The 23844-nt window shown below is 38.7% G+C and overlaps 2 protein-coding genes across 5 annotated transcripts in view; one reads left to right on the top strand and one right to left on the bottom strand.

Moving 5' to 3' along the window:
* Positions 1-27: 27 nt before the first annotated feature.
* On the top strand, positions 28-3754 carry cybrd1 (cytochrome b reductase 1). The gene is made up of 4 exons (XM_039647277.2): positions 28-293; positions 1218-1426; positions 2413-2567; positions 2700-3754. The coding sequence occupies exons 1-4, from the start codon at positions 107-109 to the stop codon at positions 2959-2961; spliced, it is 813 nt and encodes a 270-aa protein (XP_039503211.2). The 5' UTR covers positions 28-106; the 3' UTR covers positions 2962-3754.
* Positions 3470-23844, bottom strand: part of itga6a (integrin, alpha 6a) — a 46256-nt gene continuing 25881 nt past the window's right edge. For 2 of the 4 annotated variants that reach the window (XM_089132992.1, XM_039647267.2), the window contains 14 exons: positions 22802-22945; positions 21481-21596; positions 20103-20262; positions 19884-19967; positions 19729-19808; positions 19545-19622; positions 17730-17832; positions 17445-17621; positions 15580-15681; positions 15384-15494; positions 15195-15293; positions 14987-15112; positions 12709-12824; positions 12290-12430 (listed from right to left, as the gene is read on the bottom strand). In XM_089132992.1, the coding sequence (XP_088989118.1) occupies positions 12723-12824; positions 14987-15112; positions 15195-15293; positions 15384-15494; positions 15580-15681; positions 17445-17621; positions 17730-17832; positions 19545-19622; positions 19729-19808; positions 19884-19967; positions 20103-20262; positions 21481-21596; positions 22802-22945 (1482 nt within the window). In that variant the 3' untranslated portion in view covers positions 12290-12430; positions 12709-12722. Of the gene's footprint in view, positions 12431-12708; positions 12825-14986; positions 15113-15194; positions 15294-15383; positions 15495-15579; positions 15682-17444; positions 17622-17729; positions 17833-19544; positions 19623-19728; positions 19809-19883; positions 19968-20102; positions 20263-21480; positions 21597-22801; positions 22946-23844 lie in introns of all 4 variants that reach the window. The other 2 variants (XM_039647265.2, XM_039647266.2) reach the window with 1 other exon arrangement.

Raw genomic sequence — 23844 nt, 5'->3', positions numbered from 1 at the left:
ATTTGAGACACAGCCACTTGTTTGGGTGAGAAAGTCAAAAGTGACTCAGCCCACCGCCCGAAGTGACTCGTGTCGGCGCTCTGCTGTTCCTCACACTGCGAGGAGGATGGAGAACTACAAGCAGTTTCTTATTTTATTCCTTCTGGTGTTGGCGGTCGGGTTTGGGTCGATTGCCTTCGTGTTAACATGGGTTTTACACTACCGAGAGGGACTGGGGTGGGACGGAGGATCGGCTGAGTTTAACTGGCACCCGTTGTTAATGGTGATCGGGTTTATTTTTCTTCAGGGAATCGGTAAGGAGTTTGAATGTTTACAGTTCATTCAACAACCAGAGGTTCACATTCCTGAGTCTTAATCTCGATTTAAAGTAACAGTAGCTACAGAATTCAGTCCTGTACAGCGTTAATCCACATAAAAAATAACCAAAGTAACAATTTTAGTTATCTAAAAGTGATGTTTTTTTTAATACAGGCGACTAGTTCGGATTATTAGAAATAGGGTTCGCTATGAGGTAAAAAGAAGCGAAAATAATGCGACTTTTTGGACAAAGTTTTGAGATAAAGTTCGACACTGTGTCTCAAAACACTGAACTTTTATTTTAAATTCTAGAAACAGATGCAATACAAACCACAAACACATTCAAGAGAGCATTAAAGTAAAAAAGGTTTATGTAAAGTCAGATATCTGAATAAAATTTGAGGACAAAGACAGGGATAAATAGGAACATAAAGGGTTAAGTACCATACATTTTTATAGGGAAACGATACTAACAGGAGGCAGATAATTAGAAAAACAATATTTAATCAATATGAGAAGCTGGTTAAACCTTAACATTAGACTCTCATTACAATAATTGTCAGTATTGTTTCAGGAATTTTATCCTATTTTTTTTTTTTTTGCTAGTGAAACAAAAAGATTTAAGCAGAATGAAAGAGAGGAGGAAGTTCTGTTTATGGATGACAAATTTGCCAAACAAAATAAAAAAGTAAAAAATATATTCATTAGATTTGTTGGAGACTGCAGTCAGCGTAATAACAAATAATATATTTCAAATTAAAAGTGTATATGTTGGTTTAATTTAAATGGGAATATAAGAGACCAACTTCTGAACCAATTTACAAAAATATATATTGTATGAATGTTTTATCTTTGTGACCACAAAACAGACTGAACTGGGATGTAATGTATCTCACTTGTTTCTTTTTCTTTTTTTTCAGCAATTGTTGTGTACCGACTGCCATGGACATGGAGGTGCAGCAAGCAGATGATGAAGTTTATCCACGCAGGGCTGCATCTTCTCGCCTTCATCTTAGCTGTCATTTCTGTAGTGGCTGTGTTTGATTTCCACAATGCAAAGAATATTCCCAATATGTACAGCCTGCACAGCTGGGTCGGCCTGGCTGCTGTCATACTCTACCCATTACAGGTATGGTTTCTCTCTCTCTCACACACACACACACACACACACACACACTGGTACATCTTCCGTTTTGTTATCATACATATTTGCAGCATCCAGTCCATTTACAGCGAAAACAGTCATAATTTCGCAATTTAGTTTAATTTAGACCTTTTTCAACCCACTCTCTGACTAGTAAAATGAAATACAGGCTGTTTTTGCTACAGCGTCTTTGAGACTTTAATAACAATATGTAAATTACGTTTGTTATGATTGACCCCCGTATATCAGCATATATCAAGGGTTTTCAATCTTTTAGATGTCACAGTGGCAGCTATATATTTAAAGTCCAAGTTTATACTGTGATTATTTTGCATTACAGTATGATTAAATATAAGATGCATTATGTTTGCATGTATCTATGACATTTATTTTAATTAGTGTTTTATTAATTGACTCTTGTTTTTTTATTATTTTTAGTTATTATTTTGGGTTCCCACGGGTCCTTGAAATAAGTTTGAGAATTAAAAAAATAAATAAATAAATAAAATCAAGGCCCTGGAAAGTTTTTGAAAATACTTAAAATACCTGACATAACCTTGCTCTCACTTGAAATGTGTCCCCACATATAGTCCTTGAATTTGAGGGTATTGGATCTGGAAAGTCCTTGAAAGGTCCTTTGAATTTGAAGTTAACCAAGGTGTGGGAACTCTTTTTTTTTCTCTCTAAACTTTGCCATGGAATCCCTAGCACTCCCTTGTGGCCCACTTTGACAATTATTTTTCTGTAAATGTTCTGGATGTCCTTGGGAGGGAGTTTTGTATTGAGAATCTTATGTCTACAGAACACAACAAACTCGTTTGCTTCAAAAGGACAGGAGATCCTGTTCTTTATACAGCCCTTTAAAGGGTTAAATAGAAACTTAATTGTTTGTTAATCACACAGCAATGTATCAATATTTTCTATTTGAATAAATCTTTGTAACATTAATGTTCTCCTCTCTCATGAATTAGATCGTTATGGGCATCGCCGTCTATCTGATACCTGCAACTCCAGTGTACGTGCGTGCAGCGCTCATGCCTGTGCACATCTACAGTGGCTTGTTCCTCTTCACCAGTGTAATTGCCACAGCTCTCATGGGCTTCACTGAGAAGCTCATCTTTGGCCTGTAAGTGCAGCTTCACACACAACACAAACCATACAAATGCAAATGCACATTGTGTCATGACGAGCTTTGAAAGACGTGGCAAATTTGCATTAAGCAGAGGTCTTTCTAAGTGTTGTTTGTAATGTCTTCCAGGAAAAGCCCAGCTTATAAAGACTCTCCACCAGAAGCCATTCTAGTAAATGTTCTTGGGCTGCTTGTTATTGCATTTGGTGGCCTTGTTCTGTGGATTGCAACTCGCCCCTCTTGGAAGAGGCCAAGAGAAGAAATCACACAATCTGTGAGCAGTAGCGGAACAGACCAAGAGGACTTCAAAACGAACACTGCCGTGACCACAAGAACACACCTAGATCTCGAGACACGCAGACGTAACGGAAAAGCAGAAGAGTCTGGATGAAACGGCTTTTCTAAAGGAAGAGTTTACTATACCTTTAATATAATCTCAAAGCAAACAAAATGCTGAAATCTCTGCTGTTGTGGAAGTCTTTGAAGGGCATTTTAGACTGGCAACTCTGTACTTAATCGCATCCAAAATAAAAGTTTGTGTTAATATAATATGTGTGTGTGTACTGTGTATAAATATTTTGTATATATATATGTATATGTATATATATATATATATATACATATCATTTATTAAAAATAAATATTTTATTTACACATTACTCAAGAAATACATTTTACTTAAATATACTGTATATGTGTATATATACATATAAAGATGCATGTGTATTTATACAAAATAATTATACAAAGTACACATACATTTATGATGTAAACACAAACTTTTATAATGGATGTGATTAATGTTTCATATTAATTTTTCTGTAATATCTCTTTTATGTGTAAAAAGAGATGCATGTAGCCTACCGTCCCTGCCTGCTTTAGATATTTTAAAGTATATATTAACATTCAACACACTGTATATGACATTATACTGCATTATTACAGTCATAAGTGTTTTGTATATTTGAAAGATTGTGCTTGAAACATTCTGTTTTAAGATAGCAATATGCTATTGGTATATAGACATAAAAAACAAGTAAAACTTACAATAACATTTCTGTATTATTGTTGGGACATAACATAACACAACCGAGATTTGTATTTTTTATTGTCAAAAGTATCACTTGATGGATGTTTTTTTGTATGACACACTCAAAATCATTAAAGCATATTATATTTTTTCCCCTTCTGAAATGAAAGTATGAGAGAAACTGTATATATTAAAACATGCCTTATTTAGGAAGCCAAAAGCATGGTTGAATGAGTGACCAATTAATTATCTGCAAAACATGTTTATTGTATGAATAATCATATTGTCTTTACCTGCAGCAAAATCGTTGAGGTGTGAGAGAAACCAATACAAATCATTTTAATTCAGTTTAGTCCTCACCCGTTCAGTTAATTAGTTTAATAGAGAGATTTATTCGCGAATAATAAACAGCTGATATTAAAATATCTCATCATATCGATATGATCTCCACCGTCAGACAAGAATGTATTCTTTACTGGGGGCCCGTGGACTGCATAAGCAAAATAATGCAACAAAATTTCCTCTAAAAGTGTTCTCTACCTGCTCATGTGAAGCATCTAATTAAAAAAAAAAAAACATTCTGCTCGTCATCCGCTGGTGAGCGCGAGCAAAGAACGACAGCACATCACTACGTCACACAGGCCAACAGTTGCAAAAGAGTCAGAGTCAGGTCTAGGTGAAGTTGATGATCAGAATTGAGTTGGGTAAGTCACATCAACTCAAAATACTTGTGACTGTTGGAAATTAACAGGCTAATACGTTGTGTTAACAATGTTCCGAATCAAAATGAGTTTAATTTGCCAATGTTTACACAAAGGGAATTTGTCTTGGTGAAAGGAGCTTCCAGTGCAGATCCACCCACGCGAATGAAAATAATCGTTTTGGGGTCCGTTGAGGAAGCTCCATCAGGAAAAATAAGATAAGTAGCTATGTTGGAGCCTGTTTATTTTTCTCTGTCTCGCCATTGTTATGTGCTGGTGGCATGTGCAGTAACCGCTGATGTGGCGGAGGAATATATATCCCCCGCCTTGTGGGGGAAATATTTAACACTATGCTAAGGAAGACTGAGGCCCCGTCCACACTACTGCGTTTTCGTTTAAAAACTGAGAATTAAAATGAAAACGATCTCCGTCCACACTAGCGTTTTACCTGCGTATTACAATTTATCTCCGTCCACACTAAAACGACTGAAAACGTGGATCACGTGACCATTCACCAACACTGGGCATGCGCGCGCCGGTGTAAATAGTGGTTGGCGAATCAGGGAAAGATACATAATGACTGATGACACCCAATCATAGAGTCGAGCGTGAGCCTCTGCGTCATCGTTTGTAAACTCCTCCGTTTTGTCTCGTCCACACTAAAACGCCCTCCGGAGATTCAAAACGCAAAACGCAGCTGCAGCGTTTCTAAACTTCTCCGTTTTAGGTCTTCGTTTTTCCCGTTTTAGTGTGGACGGGAGCAAACGTAGCAAAAGGTCTCCGTTTTTAAACGAAAACGCAGTAGTGTGGACGGGGCCTGAGTGAGCAACAGGATCCTAGTCCCCCCACCCAATGCTTTTAGTCTTAGTACAACTGATAACCCTGTTGTGTGTGGTGTCTATCCTGCTGCAATGTGTAATGCTCAAGAGTCGGCAAGGTGGGCTTCAGGATTTACTCAATACACGGCAGCCACCTGAAGTGTGTATATGTAGAAAACTCAGGAGTTAAACCTAGTTGACTGCAAGACCCGCCCTCCCCAGATCTAACAGGATAGGTAAGATGCCCCCACTCCTTAGCATAAATGACTCAAAATTAGCATAAACAGTTTTAGTTTAATAAACAAAAATAAACGTTTGTTTGTTGCACAAACTAAAATTATTCTGTTTTTTTGTTTTGTTTTCACAGGAAATGTAAAACAATTTCAAATGCAGATCAATAAAAGTGAAATAAAAATGTGGAAAATAATAAAACAGAAAAATCAACAAATGTTTCAGATTCTGAACAATCAGTTTAACTTTCTGTAAATAGACTGAAACGTTTCACAGTTCACTTAACCTTTCAAATGAAGTTCACTTGATTCACTTCAATTAGGCTCAAAAATCCAAGATCCGATTAAAAAAAATCCAGGAAAGGAAAAGGTTATATTCAGTCCATTTATGAGTCCAGGGCAAAAAATTCAGTTTGTGTGAACAAAACAAAGTCTATGAATCCCTTTGCAGGAAAGTTCACTGATTACAGTTCCAGCTAAAACAACTGCACGATTGAACGATTCAGTTCTGATGACTCACTGGCAGAATTATAGTTTGCTTACCAGTGTTCAGAAGGAAAAGAAGAAAATAATGTACATCACCACTCTTGGTTAGTGAATGAGGTGCTGAATGATGACCAATGGATGGCAGGGTACAGTTTCTCCACTCATTGACCCTCAGCGATTGTCCTCGCGATCCTGACGACGGCAGCTTGATTCAACGAGGCCACAATCCCAGCTGATCGAGACGCAATGAGAAGACGAACACACACGACCCTAACCCACGACTCAGCAAACGTTTTTCTTCACACAATCAGCAGCATTCACTGTTTCAAGTTCGTTTGAACAAATGAAACAAAAACTGTTTTAAACAAAGAAAACACGAAAGTAATTGCCTCATACGCGACTGAAACTCACTGAAACTAAACGGATCTTTTGCTCAGCTTCACGCACGAACACGGCAGAAAACTCGTTTTAACACTCACTTAAACAACCTAGTTCACATAAACGAACACTCAGATGCAACGTCATGCAACTCCTATGTCTGTCACGGGTCTAAACTCGACTTTTTATCGTGACTGATTACACGAAGTCGACGTTCATCTTCAGCTTCCCGCTGCTCTTCTTCTCTCTCTCAACTCACTCCTCGTGCGACTTGTCATAACCCCAAAATGGCGGCGCCCGTAGCAAACGTCAAAATAAAGATCTTCACAATTTTAATCACAAATTTCTAGCTCCCCTACACTGACATTGTGCCAAGTTGTACAGTTTTTTACGATTGCTAAACGACAGTATAAGCACAACTGGAGTTACATGCACCACCCTTGGCCGAGGCGGAGGCTTTATGCTTTCCCGCCTGTCAAGCTTATCCAGGCAGTTCTTTCCAGGGTGAGGGAGAGCGGAGTTCGTCTCCTCCTGGTAGCCCCATTCTGGCCATCCCAGCCATGGTTTTCAGGAACTCCCCCCTTGGGAGATTCCGGTCAGAGAGGATCTGTTGTCCCAACTTCAGGGCAGGACAGGGTCGGCGCTATGGTGGGGCATTCGAGGGCCGTGCCCCCCCTAGCGCTCATTGATGCCCCTCCTACCACAGTTTCTAAATCATAAATCAGATGTAGGCTATACAATACCAAATGTTCAGCAATCTATTTAAATAGTACATTGTGTTTAATTTTTTGTCTAAGTGGATCTAATATGTGTTGGTGCCAAGAATTTTCACATGAAGAAATAGATACATCCAATCCGACTTTTCATTGTAAGTGCTGTAGTGGTCCAGTGGTAAAACCTTAGACTGGCGTGCAAAAGATTTTGGGTTCTAACCCACACTCGCATAATTATTTTTTTCCCCCCATCATTAAAACCGATTATGTTTATCAGTGGTTGTCAAGCAGGGACATGTTTGAGTGCATTTTACTTTGGAATTCACCGGTACGAATAGAGATTTCGCCGCAACAGATCAAGCGCGCGTCCGTGTGAAGATGTTTATTGTGGCAGCGCGAGCCACAAGAGAACACTTCAGCACCACAGATCGAGTCACCGAGCACTTTGATCACTTGATTTAAAAAACAACACATTTCAGCGTGCTATATCGCCTCTTATTTAACAAATGAATGCGGATATGTTTTATTTATTTGTATTGGTACATCCGTGCCGCGAGATCGAGATGTATAAAAGTGCCGGGACAACATCGACCCTGGCAAAAAGTGGTGGGGAAATTCGCAAATAATAATTATAAATAATAATTATAATAATAAAAGGTGTTTCGTTTTTTGTTTTTTTGCGTCAAAATATTTCTTAAACGGCAGTGCCCCCCCACTGATGACCCAATGCCCCTCCAGTAGATCTGCTCTGGCGCCGACTCTGGGGCAGGATATGGCATCCTCGTCACGAGATTTGGAAGCTGTACATGTGGCCCATCAGGGGCCGTTAGCTTTAGACTTTGGTCTTCCCGCTGATGTCCAGGAGACCATTGCGAATACTAGAGCCCCCTCCACGAGAAAGTTGTACTCTTAAGTGTTTTTTTTTTTTTAATCATGCTGCTCAGCACACGCTTTGGACCCAGTCAACTGCCCAGTTAGTTCAGTGCTGGAATTCTTGCAGGAAAAGTTTGCTTCGAGGGCGGCAACTACTACCTTGAGAGTTTATGTTGCCACTATTGCTGGATGAGATTCCACTGGGCAAAGTGAGGTCAGTTTCTGCTTTTATGCGTGTGGTTAGACGCCTGAAACCAGTACGCTCCCCTGGTATCCCCTCCTGGGACCTTTGGATCGTCCTGGAGGGCTTAACGGAGGCCCCCTTTGAGCCCTTGGAGGTTGCCCTCTTGTTAGCCTTAGCTTCTTTGAAGCGGGTTGGGGATCTGCAGGCCTTTTCCGTTAGCGAGTCATGTCTTGATTTTTCTCCTGGCTTGGTCAGGGTGTCTTTGAGACCAAAGCCAGGTTATGTGCCTAAAGTTTTATCCACAGCATTCCGGTCTCAGGTTGTTAACCTTCGCTCTTTCCACCCTCCTCCTTTTGGGTCTAAGAAGGACAGAAAGCTTAACTTGCTTTGCCCGGTCCAGGCATTGAAGATTTATGTGGATCGTTCCAGTGGCTGGAGGAAATCCAACCAGCTCTTGGTATGTTTTGGTGCTGGCCGCCGCGGACTTGCCACATCGAAACAGAGAATTTCCCACTGGGTCACATATTTCATTGGCTTATGAGGTGCGTGGTTTACCTTCACCTCTTAGCATCAGGGCACATTCCACCAGGGGTGTGGCTTCCTCTCAAGCCCTTTTTAGAGGTGCTCTCCCGGAGGACATTCGTGTGGCGGCATGGTGGTCCTTTTGTCAAATTCTACAATTTGGATGTCGATACGACTCCAGTTTCCCAGGTTTTGTCTGCTTGAACCAGCCGTACGTGTTATCTGATATTGTTCTAGTTTCGGCAGCACCGTAGCTTGGCGAGTTTGGTATATCGTTCCCACTGCGTCATAAGCTACGCAGCGTTGAGTGAACCTATGAAAGAGAACGTTTCTGGTTACTGGTGTAACCTATGTTCTCTGAATAGGGAACGAAACGCCGAGTTCGCTACCAAGCTACTTGCGCTGCCGACAGGTTTCTTTTCGGCAGAGAAATCTGAGGAGCAGATGGCGCGCGCGCTATTATAATATGATGACGCAGAGGCGTCAAATGGCGCACCTGCGCCATCAGCCAATGGGATTGGCATGATTCTATAAGGGCTTCAGACAATCGGCACACCCAGTGGGCGTTCCCACTGCGTCATAAGCTACGCAGCGTCTCGTTCCCTATTCAGAGAACATAGGTTACACCAGTAACCAAAGACGTTTTGCATTTAGGTCAAGTCATCTTCGTTTGTATAGCACTTTTAACAATTTTGATTGTTCCAAAGCTGCTTTACAGTGATAATAGGAAATTAAAGTAACAGAGATTGTTTTGGCTTTATGATAGCTTTAGAATAAAGTTATTTTACAGATAAAGTTATCATTAGTTTATTACCCCGATAGCACACGTACATCACAGAGACGTCTATTTGATGTGTGTGTTTACATCTGGAAAACATATTTTTTAGAGTGTTTGCTCATCTGCAAGTCTATAGGACATTTCCTGCCAGATGTCAAATATACATTGAGAAGATGTCTTTAAGATGTAATGATGTAGAAACTGACATCTTAAAGATGTCTATCAGATGTAAGTAAACAGCAGATCCTTTCCAGATGAAGTGATCTTTAAAATACATCTTGCAGACGTACGTGTGCTATCTGGGTAGTTATTAACTTAGGGGCTGCTAACACGACACCGTTTTAACAGAAATCTCTTATGCCCGTTTCACATACTCCGTGTGCAGCGAGTATGCGGTGCGTGTTGCTCTGCCGTCACTGTCCGGTGAGTCTCCCCCTGTCATAGGCTGGAGCCATCCCAGTGACATTCCATATGTCATACTGCTCGGTCTCCGGCCAGTTCATATGTGTATTCTCCACGTTACCTCCCTCTAGGTTGGATGTGGCTTCCGCAGCCCCCCTTCCTTCCAATGTACGGGGAACACTTTCCCAGTGGTCCTGTTGGAACAGCAGTGACTTTCCTGGCCTAAGCCCTGTCCTTCCCCACCTCAAAATTGCGGGGGAATCAGGAGGCTTTTGTCTAGGCACTGGAAGGTGGCAGCTTTAGTGGCATTTTCAAAGGTTATCGACTGAAAGGCAACGTCTTGGTTGCGTATGCAACCCACCGTTCCGTGAAAGAGGGAACAGAGAACGTAGTCCCCTTGCCACTATCACTGGACCACCGCTGACTGCGGGTTACTCTGGGCTCCTCAGCAAAAAAGCAACTAGTGCATGCATCCACTTTCGTATTTATACCCGCTCGCAGGGGGCGGAGTGTGTGCCAATTACGTTGGCTCATTCAATAGTACTCGAAGAACATAGGCTCTCTGACGCGATCCCCATTCAGTCGACCGTTGACTACGCCTCCTTCAGGGAACGGGTTGTATGCGCAACCAGTACGTTCTCCTCTTGCTTTGTTTACTATTTCTCAAGTAGGTAGGGCTATTTTAGATTCTTTGCTTATTTGTAATTTTTATCTTTATTTTATCTTTATCGTTATTTTTTCATTTACACTGCGCGCCTAAAGGGTTGTAGTCTGTATTTTATTATAGCACTTAAAGGATTAGTTCACTTTTGAAAAAACCTTTGCTGATAATTTACTCACCCCATGTCATCCAAGATGTCCATGTCTTTCTTTCCTCAGTCGAAAAGAAATTTAGGTTTTTGATGAAAACATTCCAGGATTTTTCTCCATATAATGGACTTCAATGGGAACCGGATGGTTCAAGTATCAAAAGACGGTTAATAACTGTTTCAGATGCAGCTTCAAATGTCTTTAAACGATATCAGACGATGAATAAGGGTCTTATCATGCGAAACGATCGGTTATTTCAAAACTTATTCCAAAAATGTAACTTTTCTAAGGACAAATGCTAGCCTTGCTCTATTCTGTGAGGCGCGTTTGCAACGTCACGTATTACGTAATTACGTTCAAAAGGTCACGGGCGACGTAGCCGGAAGTTATAGGGGGAATTGACTTCGTCACCAATACCTATAGCGGAAAATACCGCAGTATTTTCCGCTGTGAAAGACAGATTAAAGGGATAGTTCACTTTGAAATTTATTTTTGGTATGTTTTAGCTTACCTCAAGAGCATTCAAGATGTAGGTGTCTTTGTTTCCGCAGTAGTTTCAATTTTTACATTTTTTGGTCAAACCGTTGTTGTCTGTCAGTCATATAATGCAGGTTTAGGGGGTCCACCTCAAATAGCATGCACATGCACTTACCATCCTAGGTAAAAAAAAGATATGACTTACCTCAACCCCATCCCTAAACTTAACCATCACTGGGGTTAATGGCATTTATGACTGGACATTTGGCGGCGTGTACAGACACACAGAATCACTCGGACGTTAATGGCGTAGACATACACGCGGATACACGCGGATAGCTCAAAATGCGTAGAGATAACACGCCACTTGACTCGAAAGTGGCGTGTATGTTTACGCAAAAGTCATGATGTCATGTTGCTTCAAACACGTTACTTCAAATCTTTTGAAAAACTAAAAGACGTAAATTACATTTGTATGTATTCTAAATAAAAGGCACCGTTTGTACTGAATGTCAGCTTGCTTAAGATAAGGATACCTCCAAATGTCATGCAATATAGAAACGATGCCTCTAACCACAGGTCGAGAGCTGTCATTCAAACCACCCAACTTTGCGATGCTGTTTGCGAATTCGGGAAACACCGACTTGTTAAACTATGCAGATAACGACAGAACTTGCGACCATAGTTGGCTAACGATGCTTTCAGGAAACGGACCCCTGATTGGCAAACAAATGGATGGTTTTGTGAGGATTCTAGAGTTGAAAAATGACACTATAATAGTCATCATACCATGCTGACATGTTGTCATGAGTTTGCTCATATTTATAACCGTTCCAATGGCATAACTGATATATTTGGTCAGCAACATTTCTCAGTAGTAATCGTTTATTTCCCCGCCTGAGATTCATCTGACAGACCTCAAAACATTGAATCTAATTTACAGTTAACGAAAGACGTGAAAAATAATCTTTGGGCAGTTCATGCACAGTAGGCATCTTGGTACAAAATTACAAGACAAAATAAATAAACTGCATTGTAAAATATTTACAAAGAAAATCAAGACAATCCGTTCTTGGCATCTCATGCATCTTCCAAAAATATACAAACTTTTTAAGGGGTGCCATTGCAAACAAAAAGCCTAGAGATTTCCAGGCGTTAACAGTCAGCCTTTACCCTTTAGTTACCAGAAACACATGGATGTGTAGAAGCATCTTCATGTCAAACTGTCGGACTTCCTCTGAAACTGTAGACGCCTGATGATGCACATTGTCCACATCAGAAGCAGAGACAGTCTCAAGAGTAGCTTTCGTTCTCATCCCATGTGGTCATCCACTGCTTCTTCTCAAAGGGATCCAACATGACCTTTCCGTCTTTCAAGAGACGCGTCTCCTTACGAATCCTCACCGCATGATATTTCGGAACGCTGTCCTCATATTTGGAACGTTTGAAAAATCCACACTGGCAGAGAAAGAAGAAAAGCATCGTTTTAAAAACGGACACATTTAAAAACCACTCTGTGTGTATGCTTTGGAGAACACTGAGAGACGGGACATGCTTGACACAACAGGACACGTAGAAGCACATCCATCGACACAATACGAAACAAACTGAGCTTCACACGGAAAGAGCGAAGCACGCATGAGTCTTTCCCTTCCTTTTGTCAGAGCAAAGGAGGAGTTAGTGAGTTAGGCCACACGTCATGCAGACACCAATCTGCTGCAGCGATCGTGCTTTACCCTGGTGAGGAGAGCTAGGCCTCAGTGGACAGTTTGTCTGAGGGCTGAGTGTGAATCTCAGCTTTGTGAATTGCGGCATCGTACTCGTCCTTCTGGGCCCGCTTGAAGAAACCGCACTACAGAGGGGGCAAATTCACGGGTCATTGCAAACATGTCATGAGGAGGCTTGTACTGAAGACAAAAGACAAATTAATTCATATGCAGTGGCCACAAAAGCATTTAGGGCAGTAAAACCTGAAGTGTCCCAATCTCCCAGTTGCACCAGCTGTGTGTACGTTACAACTCAGCCTAGTTTTGATGTAACTAGTTTACAACTTACGCACTACTAAAGATTTTAACGTTGTAACTCTATATTCCAACTAACAGACTGATCTCATGAAGTAGCATGTGTATGACACGCCAATTCGTAATTCCATTTTTGCCGTGCTATAAAGACGCATAATCGCTTTTCAGCGTGTTTATGAACGCCGTTGACTTAACGTTATATAAATATATGACTTACCTCAACCCCGTCCCTAAACCTAACCATCACTGGGGTTAATGGCATTTATGACTGGACATTTGACGGCGTGTACGGACACGCGGAATGACGCGAACGTTAATGGCGTAGACATACACGCATACACGCGGATAGCTCAAAATGCATAGAGATAACACGCCACGCAAAAGTCATGATGTCATGTTGCAACTAAATATTTACGCCGGCTCAGGAGTAACGTTTGGAATAAAATATCAGATAGATGAACTGCATCAATAAGCCGGACAGACTTCAATTCTTTAGACATATAATTCTGACATTTACACTCGCCACACTTTAGGAGAGAGAACATTATGTCAAAAAAGATTACTTTGTTAGTGGCTCGTCCTTAACAGTGCCGCTGTGTGCATCGGTCCATGCATGTCAAATATCAGTCATAATCAATACGTTATTTCTTGCTTTTTTGTAGCAATATTTATTTATTGAACCTTATTAATTTAATTTTAAATATAGTTTCTGAATGTTATTTATATATAAATACACTTAATGTTATTCATGATCAAGTATCGTATTAACGCTCAGATGGTCATTTCTGACCGAATAATTTTCTGTTTTGAATTATTAAAAATCACAGCTTCATCGGAAGGTTATGATACTAGGTGACTTTTCTGGCATTTGGTATGTGAATAAAAAAAAAAATTGAGGTCATGATCCGAGCATGCTTAGTGGTCGTAAAAAAATAGTCACACTCGTGGTCTTCAGTCAAAAATGACCGACCCATAGGAAATGAATGGGAAATTTACAAAAAAAAAAAAAAAAAATTGTACAATCTACAAATCGGCCACGATTCTAAAAGAAAATACACCGCAGTAAAGGGGTGACACTCTACAAAATCAAGAGTGCAAAAAATTCACACACACCCACACACATACAAACACACTTTTATACACATACAAACCAATAAATTCAGATTACAAAAAATCTGTTTTGAATTTTTAAAAATCACAGCTTCATCTGAATGTTACGAAACTTGGTCACATTTCTGGCATTAGGGATGTGAACACAAAAAATAATTAAGTTCATGATCCGAGCATGCTAAGTGGTCGTAAAAAAATACGGAAAAAAAAAAATAAATGGCAAAAATAGGCCATGAATATTGCAAAAATATTAATAAATTCAATCAAATTGTATCAAAACACTAAATTAAAAAGAATAAATATTATAGAACAAAAATTAATTGCATTGGTTTTTACTGGGATGGAGGAAGTTTCATTTTTAGGTGTCCAGTCACTTCTGACCGAAGACCATCAGAGGGTTAAATGGAAACTTATTTTTACCGTTAGTAACGTGAGGCAAAAGAAGTTAGAATGAAGTTAGAATTTCAACACAACTTCTGCTCACGTATTTGAAGGCTGCTATTGGTTCATCGAAATCAAAAATAATTTCACATTTCTTCTACATAAATGACCCATTTTTTATACACATTCATCTTTCCAGAGGTGAAGTATCCCTTTAATATTGAGAATGATTTTTAGAACTATATCTTTATCGCACTATTTATAGTTATCGTCTTTGGTGTGAACGGGTCTAAAGTCTCCACATTTTTTTTAGGGCCATTAAAATTGTAAATACCAGAATAAATAATGTGTATTAGAAAACCAAAACAAATTCAGAACAGAGAAGTCCACATACAGTATGAGCTTTTAACCTGAAATACTCCTTAAGGAACTCTTATCCATGTGGCTGATGCCGTTGGGCTTTTTGTTAGCTTTATGTTTGTGTGTGTGAGTGTTTTATTACCTTCCAGAGTAACAGAACTAGGAGAGCCAGCATCAGAATCCCAGCTAAAACAGCCACGAGAATGATCCACCAGGGAACTCCTCCGAACGGAGTCACTGTCGTCTCGGGGAACACGGTCAGCCTCACCTGGGAACGTACAGACGTACAGGTGTTCAATGTCTTTAATGTCACAGACTTCATTGTGTTACACTTTAGGAAACTGTGTTACCTGGGTCTCAGCATTTTTAAGGACAATGTTATTGGCGGAGACATCCAGACTTATGGAGGCTTTCACTATTAAATCAAGGTAATTGTAGGACGCATAATCCTGTTGTTGAGAGGAAAACAAAACAGATTGCGTTAACAACCTCAGGCATTGTTTCAAGAGAACTAAATAAGCCCTCGCCGTTATCCTTACTTCAAGGAAAGTGGAATTCCACAGCCGGGATTTTAAAACGATGACTGCAGTGCTGTCCAAGCCCTGTAGGGGGCATTTCATCTCCACACATCTGGCATCACCACTGCACGACTGTGAGAAATAATAAAGTTGTTTTGGTCCAATCATTCCTAAAAATTAAAGTTCACTACAAATATAAATGACTAAATCTCATTACCAGAATCTTGTGCTTGCGTTTGTCAGTGAAGAGGGATGTTTTACTCCCGTCAGATGGTCTCCTCTCCTCCAGCTCACGCTTTCTCCTGGCTGACGTCGACTCCTAAAAGAGTCACAGATGTGTCTACTATTTGTCCATGTTTTTAGCATCAATCTCAGCCAGAAAGGTTAACTCCTAAAAATGTTTCCTTGATGTCGCATTTTTTTATTTTTTATTAGGGGTCATTTTGACCCAAAACGCATTTTTTAAAACATTTTTTTTAAAAATCAAGTGTTCATCAGAGGGGTCCAAGACCCTAGGATTTTAGTCTCAATTGAACCACGGCCATCTAGTGGAAAGAGTCATGAGATATCATGTTATTTATTTATTTTATTTTCCCCACAAGAGGTCTGAAAAGATAAAGACTATGGCGAGCTGTTTTAACTTTTAATCAATTTAACCTACTTTTAGTATCTATTTTACATATTTAACATACTAGTATCTATTTCATTAAGTACTAGTACTTATTCATTAGCTACTAGTGCTTATTCTTTAGGTACTAGTGCCTTTTCATTAGATACTAGTACTTATTCATTAGATACTAGTCCTTATTTATTAGATACCAGTACCTATTGGACACTAGTATCTTTTGTAATTCTTACTAGTAACAATTTTTTTTTTTTACTAGACTTATGTTATGACTAGTCAGAACAGCCACTGTATAGTTCAATTAAAAATCTTACTAGTAAAATAAAAATTCTTGCTAGTAACATTTGGAATAAGTACTAGTATCTAATGAATAAGCACTAGTAGCAAATGAATGTTAAAACGGCTTGCCATACAAAGACTCAATGTAATATATTTTGAGCTGAATTAAAAAGGTTATGCATGTAATTGTGAGTTACTTTGAATGTAAATTGAAAGAATGTGTTGAATGTGCTTAAATTACCATTTATGTATTATGTATTAATCAAATCTAGTAATTTAACCCTTGTGCTGCATTAGATTTTTAACACCGTTGAGTGCATTAAGGACCAAAAATGGCCACATATTAAACATTGCCTAAAATATTATATATTATTATTATTTTCCACTTTTACCAAGTTAAATCTTTTAACCAGCATCAGTCCTCATCATAACTACCAAAAATGTATTCAATTTCAGGATTTTAACCCTTTAATTACCAGTTTTGTTTGCGAAACCATCGATTTGTATAAGAGGAAAAAACACAAAAATTCAATTATTTTCAATAAACTAAATGCAAAGAGAAAACTTTAGATTTGGATTATCACAGTCCCACTTTGCAAAAAATCCCACTTAGCGCGTTAGAGACCAAAAATGGCCACCTATTAAACATTGCCTATTGCCTAAAATAAGGTGCATTTCCACCCATAGGGAATAAATATGTAGTGACGTCATCTGGTGGAATACACTATATAATGCAAATATAATGCTTTTGCTTCAAAATGAAAGGATGTTTGTGCAAAAATCATGTTTCATGTATTACTGACAGCCTCAGATTTAAACAACGTTTAAATGGGTTTCAATGGGCCATTTTTGGTCTTTATGGTGCTGAGTGTTACTATTTGATCTACACAGTGTGTGTTATACATATTTTGCAAAATGGGATCACATTTTTTACATGTATCCAAAAAGTCACAATTTTGCCAAATTTCATACCATTTGCATTAAAACAGCCAAAATGGTCAAAGAAATTAAACCGCAAAAGACCAAAAATGTCCCTAATGCAGCATAAGGGTTAAAAAATAAAAATCTCTCAAAAAATTGCAATAAAAAAAAAAAGTAGAATATGTGTACCAGATGTGGGCCGACGTTATGTTGCTGTCTGCGTCAGATGTAAACTAAGACAGGAATATATTTGGTACCTCACTCAGTCTGAGAGGGTTTATCTCTCTCTCCGGGGAACAGGTGACTAACTGCAGGCCCTTGGTGTTGATCTTCATCAGATACAGCAGCCATTTCCCCACAGAACTTTCTTTAGGCCACTGGATGTTTAAAGATGCAGTGCCAAAAGACTTCAGAGGCTTTCCCAAATTAATCACCTGCAAAACAAGATAAAAACAAGAACAAATCTTAGGCTAGAAGTAGTGCTTTGCAAAAAATGATATCTAAAAAGGTGTATAATTCATGAAAGTTATTTTGGCATTTACTCTGAATTCATATTCGACCAAGCTGCCGACTTCCTCCTCCGTCTTCATGGCACTCATGCCTCTGATTTGACCTCCAAAATAGACCTGAGACGGTTTGGCAACCCTGATACACAACAGACAGACAGCAGTCAGATACTGTACAACACGCCTGCTGACATGTGATAGGATGGAGCACAACTGATTTGTGTTGCACTTGTGTACTTAAAATGTCTATTAATTAGAAACAAAAAACTTGCATGAAATAAATGGACACTTAAGTGTACTTAAAGAGAGTATCCTTTCATGATTGTTTCTTAACAATTAAGTGCACTTTTAAAAATTGTGCTTTGTAATAATGTCAAATTCAATGTCTTATAACCATGATCTTTTGTTAAGTTTTAAAGTACTTATTTTGATGAGTTGACTAACATACCAAAGCAAATGTAAAGTACTTGATTATAATTTTAACCTTAGTGTGTTATTTGATTTTACACTTAAAGTCAATATATTTTAAATGTACTAAATTGAAACTTCATCATTACAGATGTGTAAAAAATATGGCAACTTTCAATAAGGACATACTTTGCCATAAATGCCTGTTTATTTACTGTATTTCAACAGAGGTAATTATGAAATTACACTCAACTAATTATATTTAATATAAACACAAACTATAATACATAATTATAATTAAGTTTGCACTTAAGTATATTCTTTTAAAGTATATTATTTCTGTAATTTTAACGTGTTCTTTTTCAAAGGGGAGTCATTCTACTAAGTATATGAGTGCAGAGATACAGTACACTAGTAGTTATTATCAGCTGCTTTTAACCTGGGGTTAAGTGCTTTTCTCAAGAGTACAGAGCTGACATATTGATGTCTGTATTTCTACAACTTCATGGTAACCCCTGCTTGAGACTTTGCCGTTGTATCAGAAGCCTTGACCCTTAAAGGAGTAGTTCACTTTTTAAAAAAACTTTTGCTGATAATTTACTCACCCCCATGTCATCCAAGATGTTCATGTCTTTCTTTCTTCAGTCGAAAAGAAATTAGGGTTTTTGATGAAAACATTCCAGGATTTTTCTCCATATAATGGACTTCAATGGGAACCAAACGGTTCAAGGTCCAAATGAGAGTTTCAGTGCAGCTTCAAAGGGCTTTAAACGACACCAGACAATGATTAAGGGTCTTATATAGCGAAACGATTGCTCATTTAAAAAATAAAGAAAAAAGTTTAAGTTTTATAAGCAAAAATAGTCACCTTGCTCTGTTCTGTGATGCGCGTTCGTGACTCTCCTGTTTAAACTCGTTCATCAAAATGAACAAATCTTTTTTCGAGTCATTTGGTTCATTCAATGAATGAAATCGATCGTTTCGCTAGATAAGACCCTTATTCATCATCTGGTGTCAGTTAAAGTCCTTTGAAGCTGCACTGAAACTCTCATTTGGACCTTGAACCGTTTGGTTCCCATTGAAGTCCATTATATGGAGAAAAATCCTGGAATGTTTCCATCAAAAACCTTCATTTCTTTTCAATTGAAGAAAGAAAGACATGGACATCTTAGATGACATGGGGGTGAGTAAATTATCAGCAAAAGTTTTTTTTTTTTTTAAAGTGATCCTTTAAACATAAGAGTCCCAGCGGCTCTGCAATGGTGCAACATGTTTAATGTTACTTTAAAATGCAAATGGAAGTCAGGAAATATCTCCTTAATGTCTCTGCTCACATCTGCTGCTTCTGTTACTGATGAAAAAACACCCTAAACATCTCGAAAAATGTCTCAATCTGTGCTTAGATTTGCAACGATCCCGCATAAATAAAGTGATGATACGCACCCTTGTACAGAAAGAAGAAGTTCAATCACCACTTTGGCTTTGGCCTTCACTTTGCTCAGGCCCTCCTGTGAACTCGTTCTGTATGTGTATATGGTAAACATCATCATACATTCATCATACAATTAGTTGATATATCAAACATGCATAAATCAAGAGTGGTTTTGACATTTGGAATATTTCATACGTTTCCAGCTGAAGGTCGATCTCAACTTCTTTGGTGTCGAGTGATATGTTGCCAGTGCTCAATATGATGTAGAATTTTACCTACAGAACAATCATTTTTATTAAAATGACAATTCATGAAAAAGATTAATACGGCATCGTTGAAGCGTTACTGACTTCTGAATCCCGTTTAAAAGGGTTTCCCAGCTCACAGTCTGCCAGAGAGCCATTCTGATTGGCAGCACAGATCACGTGTTTATCCTACAGGATGACAGAGGTTTGGTCACATGACATCAGACCACTGGGTTAATCATTTACACTGCAGGTCTTGATGCCCAATTCCCATTTGTTGACCAGATTTACTAAACATTAGCGTGAGAGTGCAGTTACACTTACAGTAGTTCTCAGAGATCTGAATCCAGAGTATGAGAGAGATTCATCAAACTGCGCCACCAATTTGGCTTCATGAGCATCATCTCCATTTCTGTTCCTCACTGTGACCTCCAGAGCAATGTCCTTCTGATCACTCAGAGAAATCACTGGCACACCATTCTCCCTGAGGGACGGATTTGAGCAATCAACACACTGCACACCAACAAAGACACCTTTTATACTGATATATGTTCCTTAAATGACAGGCAATCAATCACTTTTAATTTCATGGAGTCAGTTGTCATTTAGGTAACACTTTATTTCGGTAGTCCACTTTAGACATTCTGCTAACTATAAGTAACTTTGCAACTACATGTCAACTAACTCTCATTAGACTATAGACCATTTCACAAGATGTAAACAACACTGGTCCAGAAGCACTTCCTGTTTCAGTTTGTTTTCTTTATTTCACATGTAAAGAAAACATCTTAAAGATGTTTGTTTAACTTTTTGATTCAGTTTTAAATGTTCTGTTGGTTGTATTTTATCCCAGCTTTTATGTAGTGTTAAAAAACTGAAACAGGAAGTGCTTCTGGACCAGTGTTGTTTACATCTTGTGAAATGGTCTATAAGTAGACTGTCAAGCTTAATATCTGCTAACACTTTATTTTGTTGGTCACCGAACAGACATTTAACTAACTATAAGTAACTTGGCGACTACAAGTAAACTTATTCTCCAAACCCAAAGCCTAACACCTAACCATAACCTGACGGTCTACTATAATATACTAATACTCCAATGAGAGTTTCTTGACATGTAGTTGAAAAGTTACTTATAATTAGTAGAACGTCTAAAGCGACTATCGAAATAAAGTGCAACCGTCATTTAATGCATTAAACAATCTAATTATATGTATTGTAATTTGATACATTATTAATATTTCTCAATTTCCACTTGATCAGTTCATATTTCGGTCCCACTTTATATTAAGTGGCTTTAAGTACTATGTAATTACATTGAACAATAAGTACAATGTATTATTGAGTTCCTGTTGTATTGTAAAACACTTTCGCTGCTATTGAGGTGTGATACGGGTAAGGTTAGGGACAGGTGTGGTGGTATGGGTCGGTTTAAGGGTAGGTTAAGGTGTGAGGGGAGGGTCAACTGTGTAATTACACATGTAATTACATAAATTAATTGTAGCTGTAATTACATGCTGGAATTTTAAAATGTAAGTACAGTGTAAAAACATGTATGTACACAATAAGTCCATTGTATCGAATTATTAATTTCAATGTAATTAACTAGTACTTAAAGCCACTTAATATAAAGTGGGACCCATATTTCTATATGTAGATGTAAAGAGAGCTAGTGTGTGTTGGGTTTATTGCTGGTACACACAGCGGTAGAGGAGGGAACACATCTTGTTTGGACTCCCTGTAGCAGAACCTGTACTGCAGATGTAGGTTACTCTGACAGATGTTGTCCGTGCCACAACCCTCCTTCAGGAAGTTCACCTATAGACCAGGAAACAAGTCTAGGTTTGTTATATCACTTCATTTATCAGCCTTTAACAATTTTTGTCTATGCGAAACGTTTTGCTGACATTAATTATATAATATTGCATTTACTATATTAAATTATATTATATCAGTAATAAAAAGTACTATTTGATAAGTTATACACTGGCAAAGGTAATACACTGAGGTGCAAATAATATCTGCCACTAAGTGCAAAATTAATGATAGATCCGATTTACACTACAGGAAAATAGCATCTTATTTGCACTATAGTGTAAATAGTAGTTAGATGCTATTTATACCTAAAGTGAATTATGCTATTTATTCTAACAGCTATTTATGCAAAAAGCGGCAGATCTATTGCATTGTACTGTAGTACATTATAAATCACTATGCAATAATAACATATTCAATGTCTGAAAAAATGGATGCTTCTTTATTGGGACTTTATTTGTCCCTGTGCCAAACCCTATAAACACATTCCCTTCCACTTTTAGAACATTTTCTTTATTTTTATTTAAAATAAACACCTCTGAATTGATTTATGATGGAAAAAGGAAGGAGTTCGGAAAAAGGTGGACTAGAACTCGGTTCGGTCAGGACGTTCTGGTTTTGCCGAGTTAGTCGCATTCCTGGGTCAACATATTTTGTCTGAAACTTTAGTCCTTACATTAACTCATAACTTATCCCTAAAATCAGAGGGAAATGATGACAGGTTAATAACACTGATGTAGAACCACCTAACTGTGGTTGTAAGTCTAAACTTGAAATAAACTATAAACCTATCCCTCAAATCTGATTGGTTGATTGGTTTGTTGTTCCAGGATAACCAAAGAGGTTGACCAAGGAGATCACTGTGATTTTGCAAAGTAAGACATGTTCCTGGATTGACATATTTTGTTGATCCTGGAACAACATTATTGTCCAAAAAATGTGGTCCTTATCCCTAACCCTATACCATAACTAATAAGGGTAATAACACTGATGTAGAAGCACCTAACCCTGGTTGTAAGCCTAAACTTGACATAAACTGTAAACTTGATTGGTTGATTGGATTGTTGTTCCAGTATCAACAAAGAGGTTGATCCAGGAACATGTTGTACTTGTTCTGCGATTGGTTGCACCAAAAGCTAAGGCCACTCGCATTACTCCTCACGCCAGTGATCTTCATTAGATTCCTGTGTTGTAAACTGCGAGTATACCTCAGTGATGGTCTTGTTGGGCACAGTGGAGTCCAGTATTGGCACTAGTTGTGGCAGCGAGCTCTGCCGTTTGCCTCTCTTAGCACTCTGAATGGCCACAGACACCTCGATAGGAATCGCTCTGAGCTTATCCCTGATGCCTTCCTGAAAACCAGAGCACAGCAGATCCCACTCAGTCAACATGTATTGAGGACAAGGCCTGGTTGAGCTAACACAGTCTCATCCCAAGACGTCATATAACACGCTTTTGACCATACGTCAACATTCGCCTTTTTAGGATACCCTTATGACGATCCTGGGGCGTCATACAACTGAGGCTTTACCTTTAACGTCGGTTAGGTGACGGGGTAGGTTTAGGTCTGGGGTAGGGTTAGGATTCGATAACGTCATCTAACCGACGTTTAAGGGTACCCTAAAAAGGCGAATGTTAACGTATGGTCAAAAGCGTCAGTTGTATGACGTCTTGGGATGAGACTGCGCTGGTTGAGCTATAGCCTGGTAATACCAAACTCTGCTACTTTGCTTTGCTTCGTAGACAGAGTCTGGAATGGCATAATTGAAAAGTGTTTTCTTTCTCGCGGCGGGGCGCTTGTATGAAGTCAGACGACGCGGTCAGGCTAGTTGAGTTAAACTGTGCATAAAATCAAGGTCAAATTTGATAGTAATAGTTACTAATCGGTTGTCGGTGAACGTCAAACTAGCGATCAAAGACTTCAGATTTTAGCCTAGGATCTGAAAAATCTTTTAGAATTTAATAAATTAGTCTCAGACAGCTAAATCATGGTCAAAATCATACAGTGTGCTTAAAACGGAAAAGTTTTTCTCTTTGAGTTTTCCACGAATGACGACACCATTGTCAAAACGATCCCCATTCACACGAATCTGTGAAAACGACTAAAAACGGTGTATTCTGCTGCCAGGCCATTAGATATGGCGAAGAAACACTATAGACTGAACACGTAATATGCATGTGCATGATGTCATCGTCTTCAGAGATTCGTGCTTTTGTTGTTTCCATGGAGACCGTTTTCAAAAACGTGAAC

The sequence above is a fragment of the Pimephales promelas genome, chromosome 7 (assembly GCF_988280905.1).
Source record: "Pimephales promelas chromosome 7, fPimPro1.hap1.1, whole genome shotgun sequence".
NCBI classification, from domain to species: domain Eukaryota; kingdom Metazoa; phylum Chordata; class Actinopteri; order Cypriniformes; family Leuciscidae; genus Pimephales; species Pimephales promelas.
The sequence above is the reverse complement of the archived record's forward strand: the minus strand, read 5'-3'. Positions and strand labels throughout refer to the sequence as shown.

Coding starts and splice junctions, on each gene's coding strand:
- cybrd1 (XM_039647277.2), top strand. CDS start 107: ATGGAGAACTACAAGCAGTTTCTTATTTTATTCCTTCTGGTGTTGGCG. Junction 294..1,217: donor TATTTTTCTTCAGGGAATCG/GTAAGGAGTTTG, acceptor CTTTTTTTTCAG/CAATTGTTGTGTACCGACTG. Junction 2,568..2,699: donor GAGAAGCTCATCTTTGGCCT/GTAAGTGCAGCT, acceptor AATGTCTTCCAG/GAAAAGCCCAGCTTATAAAG.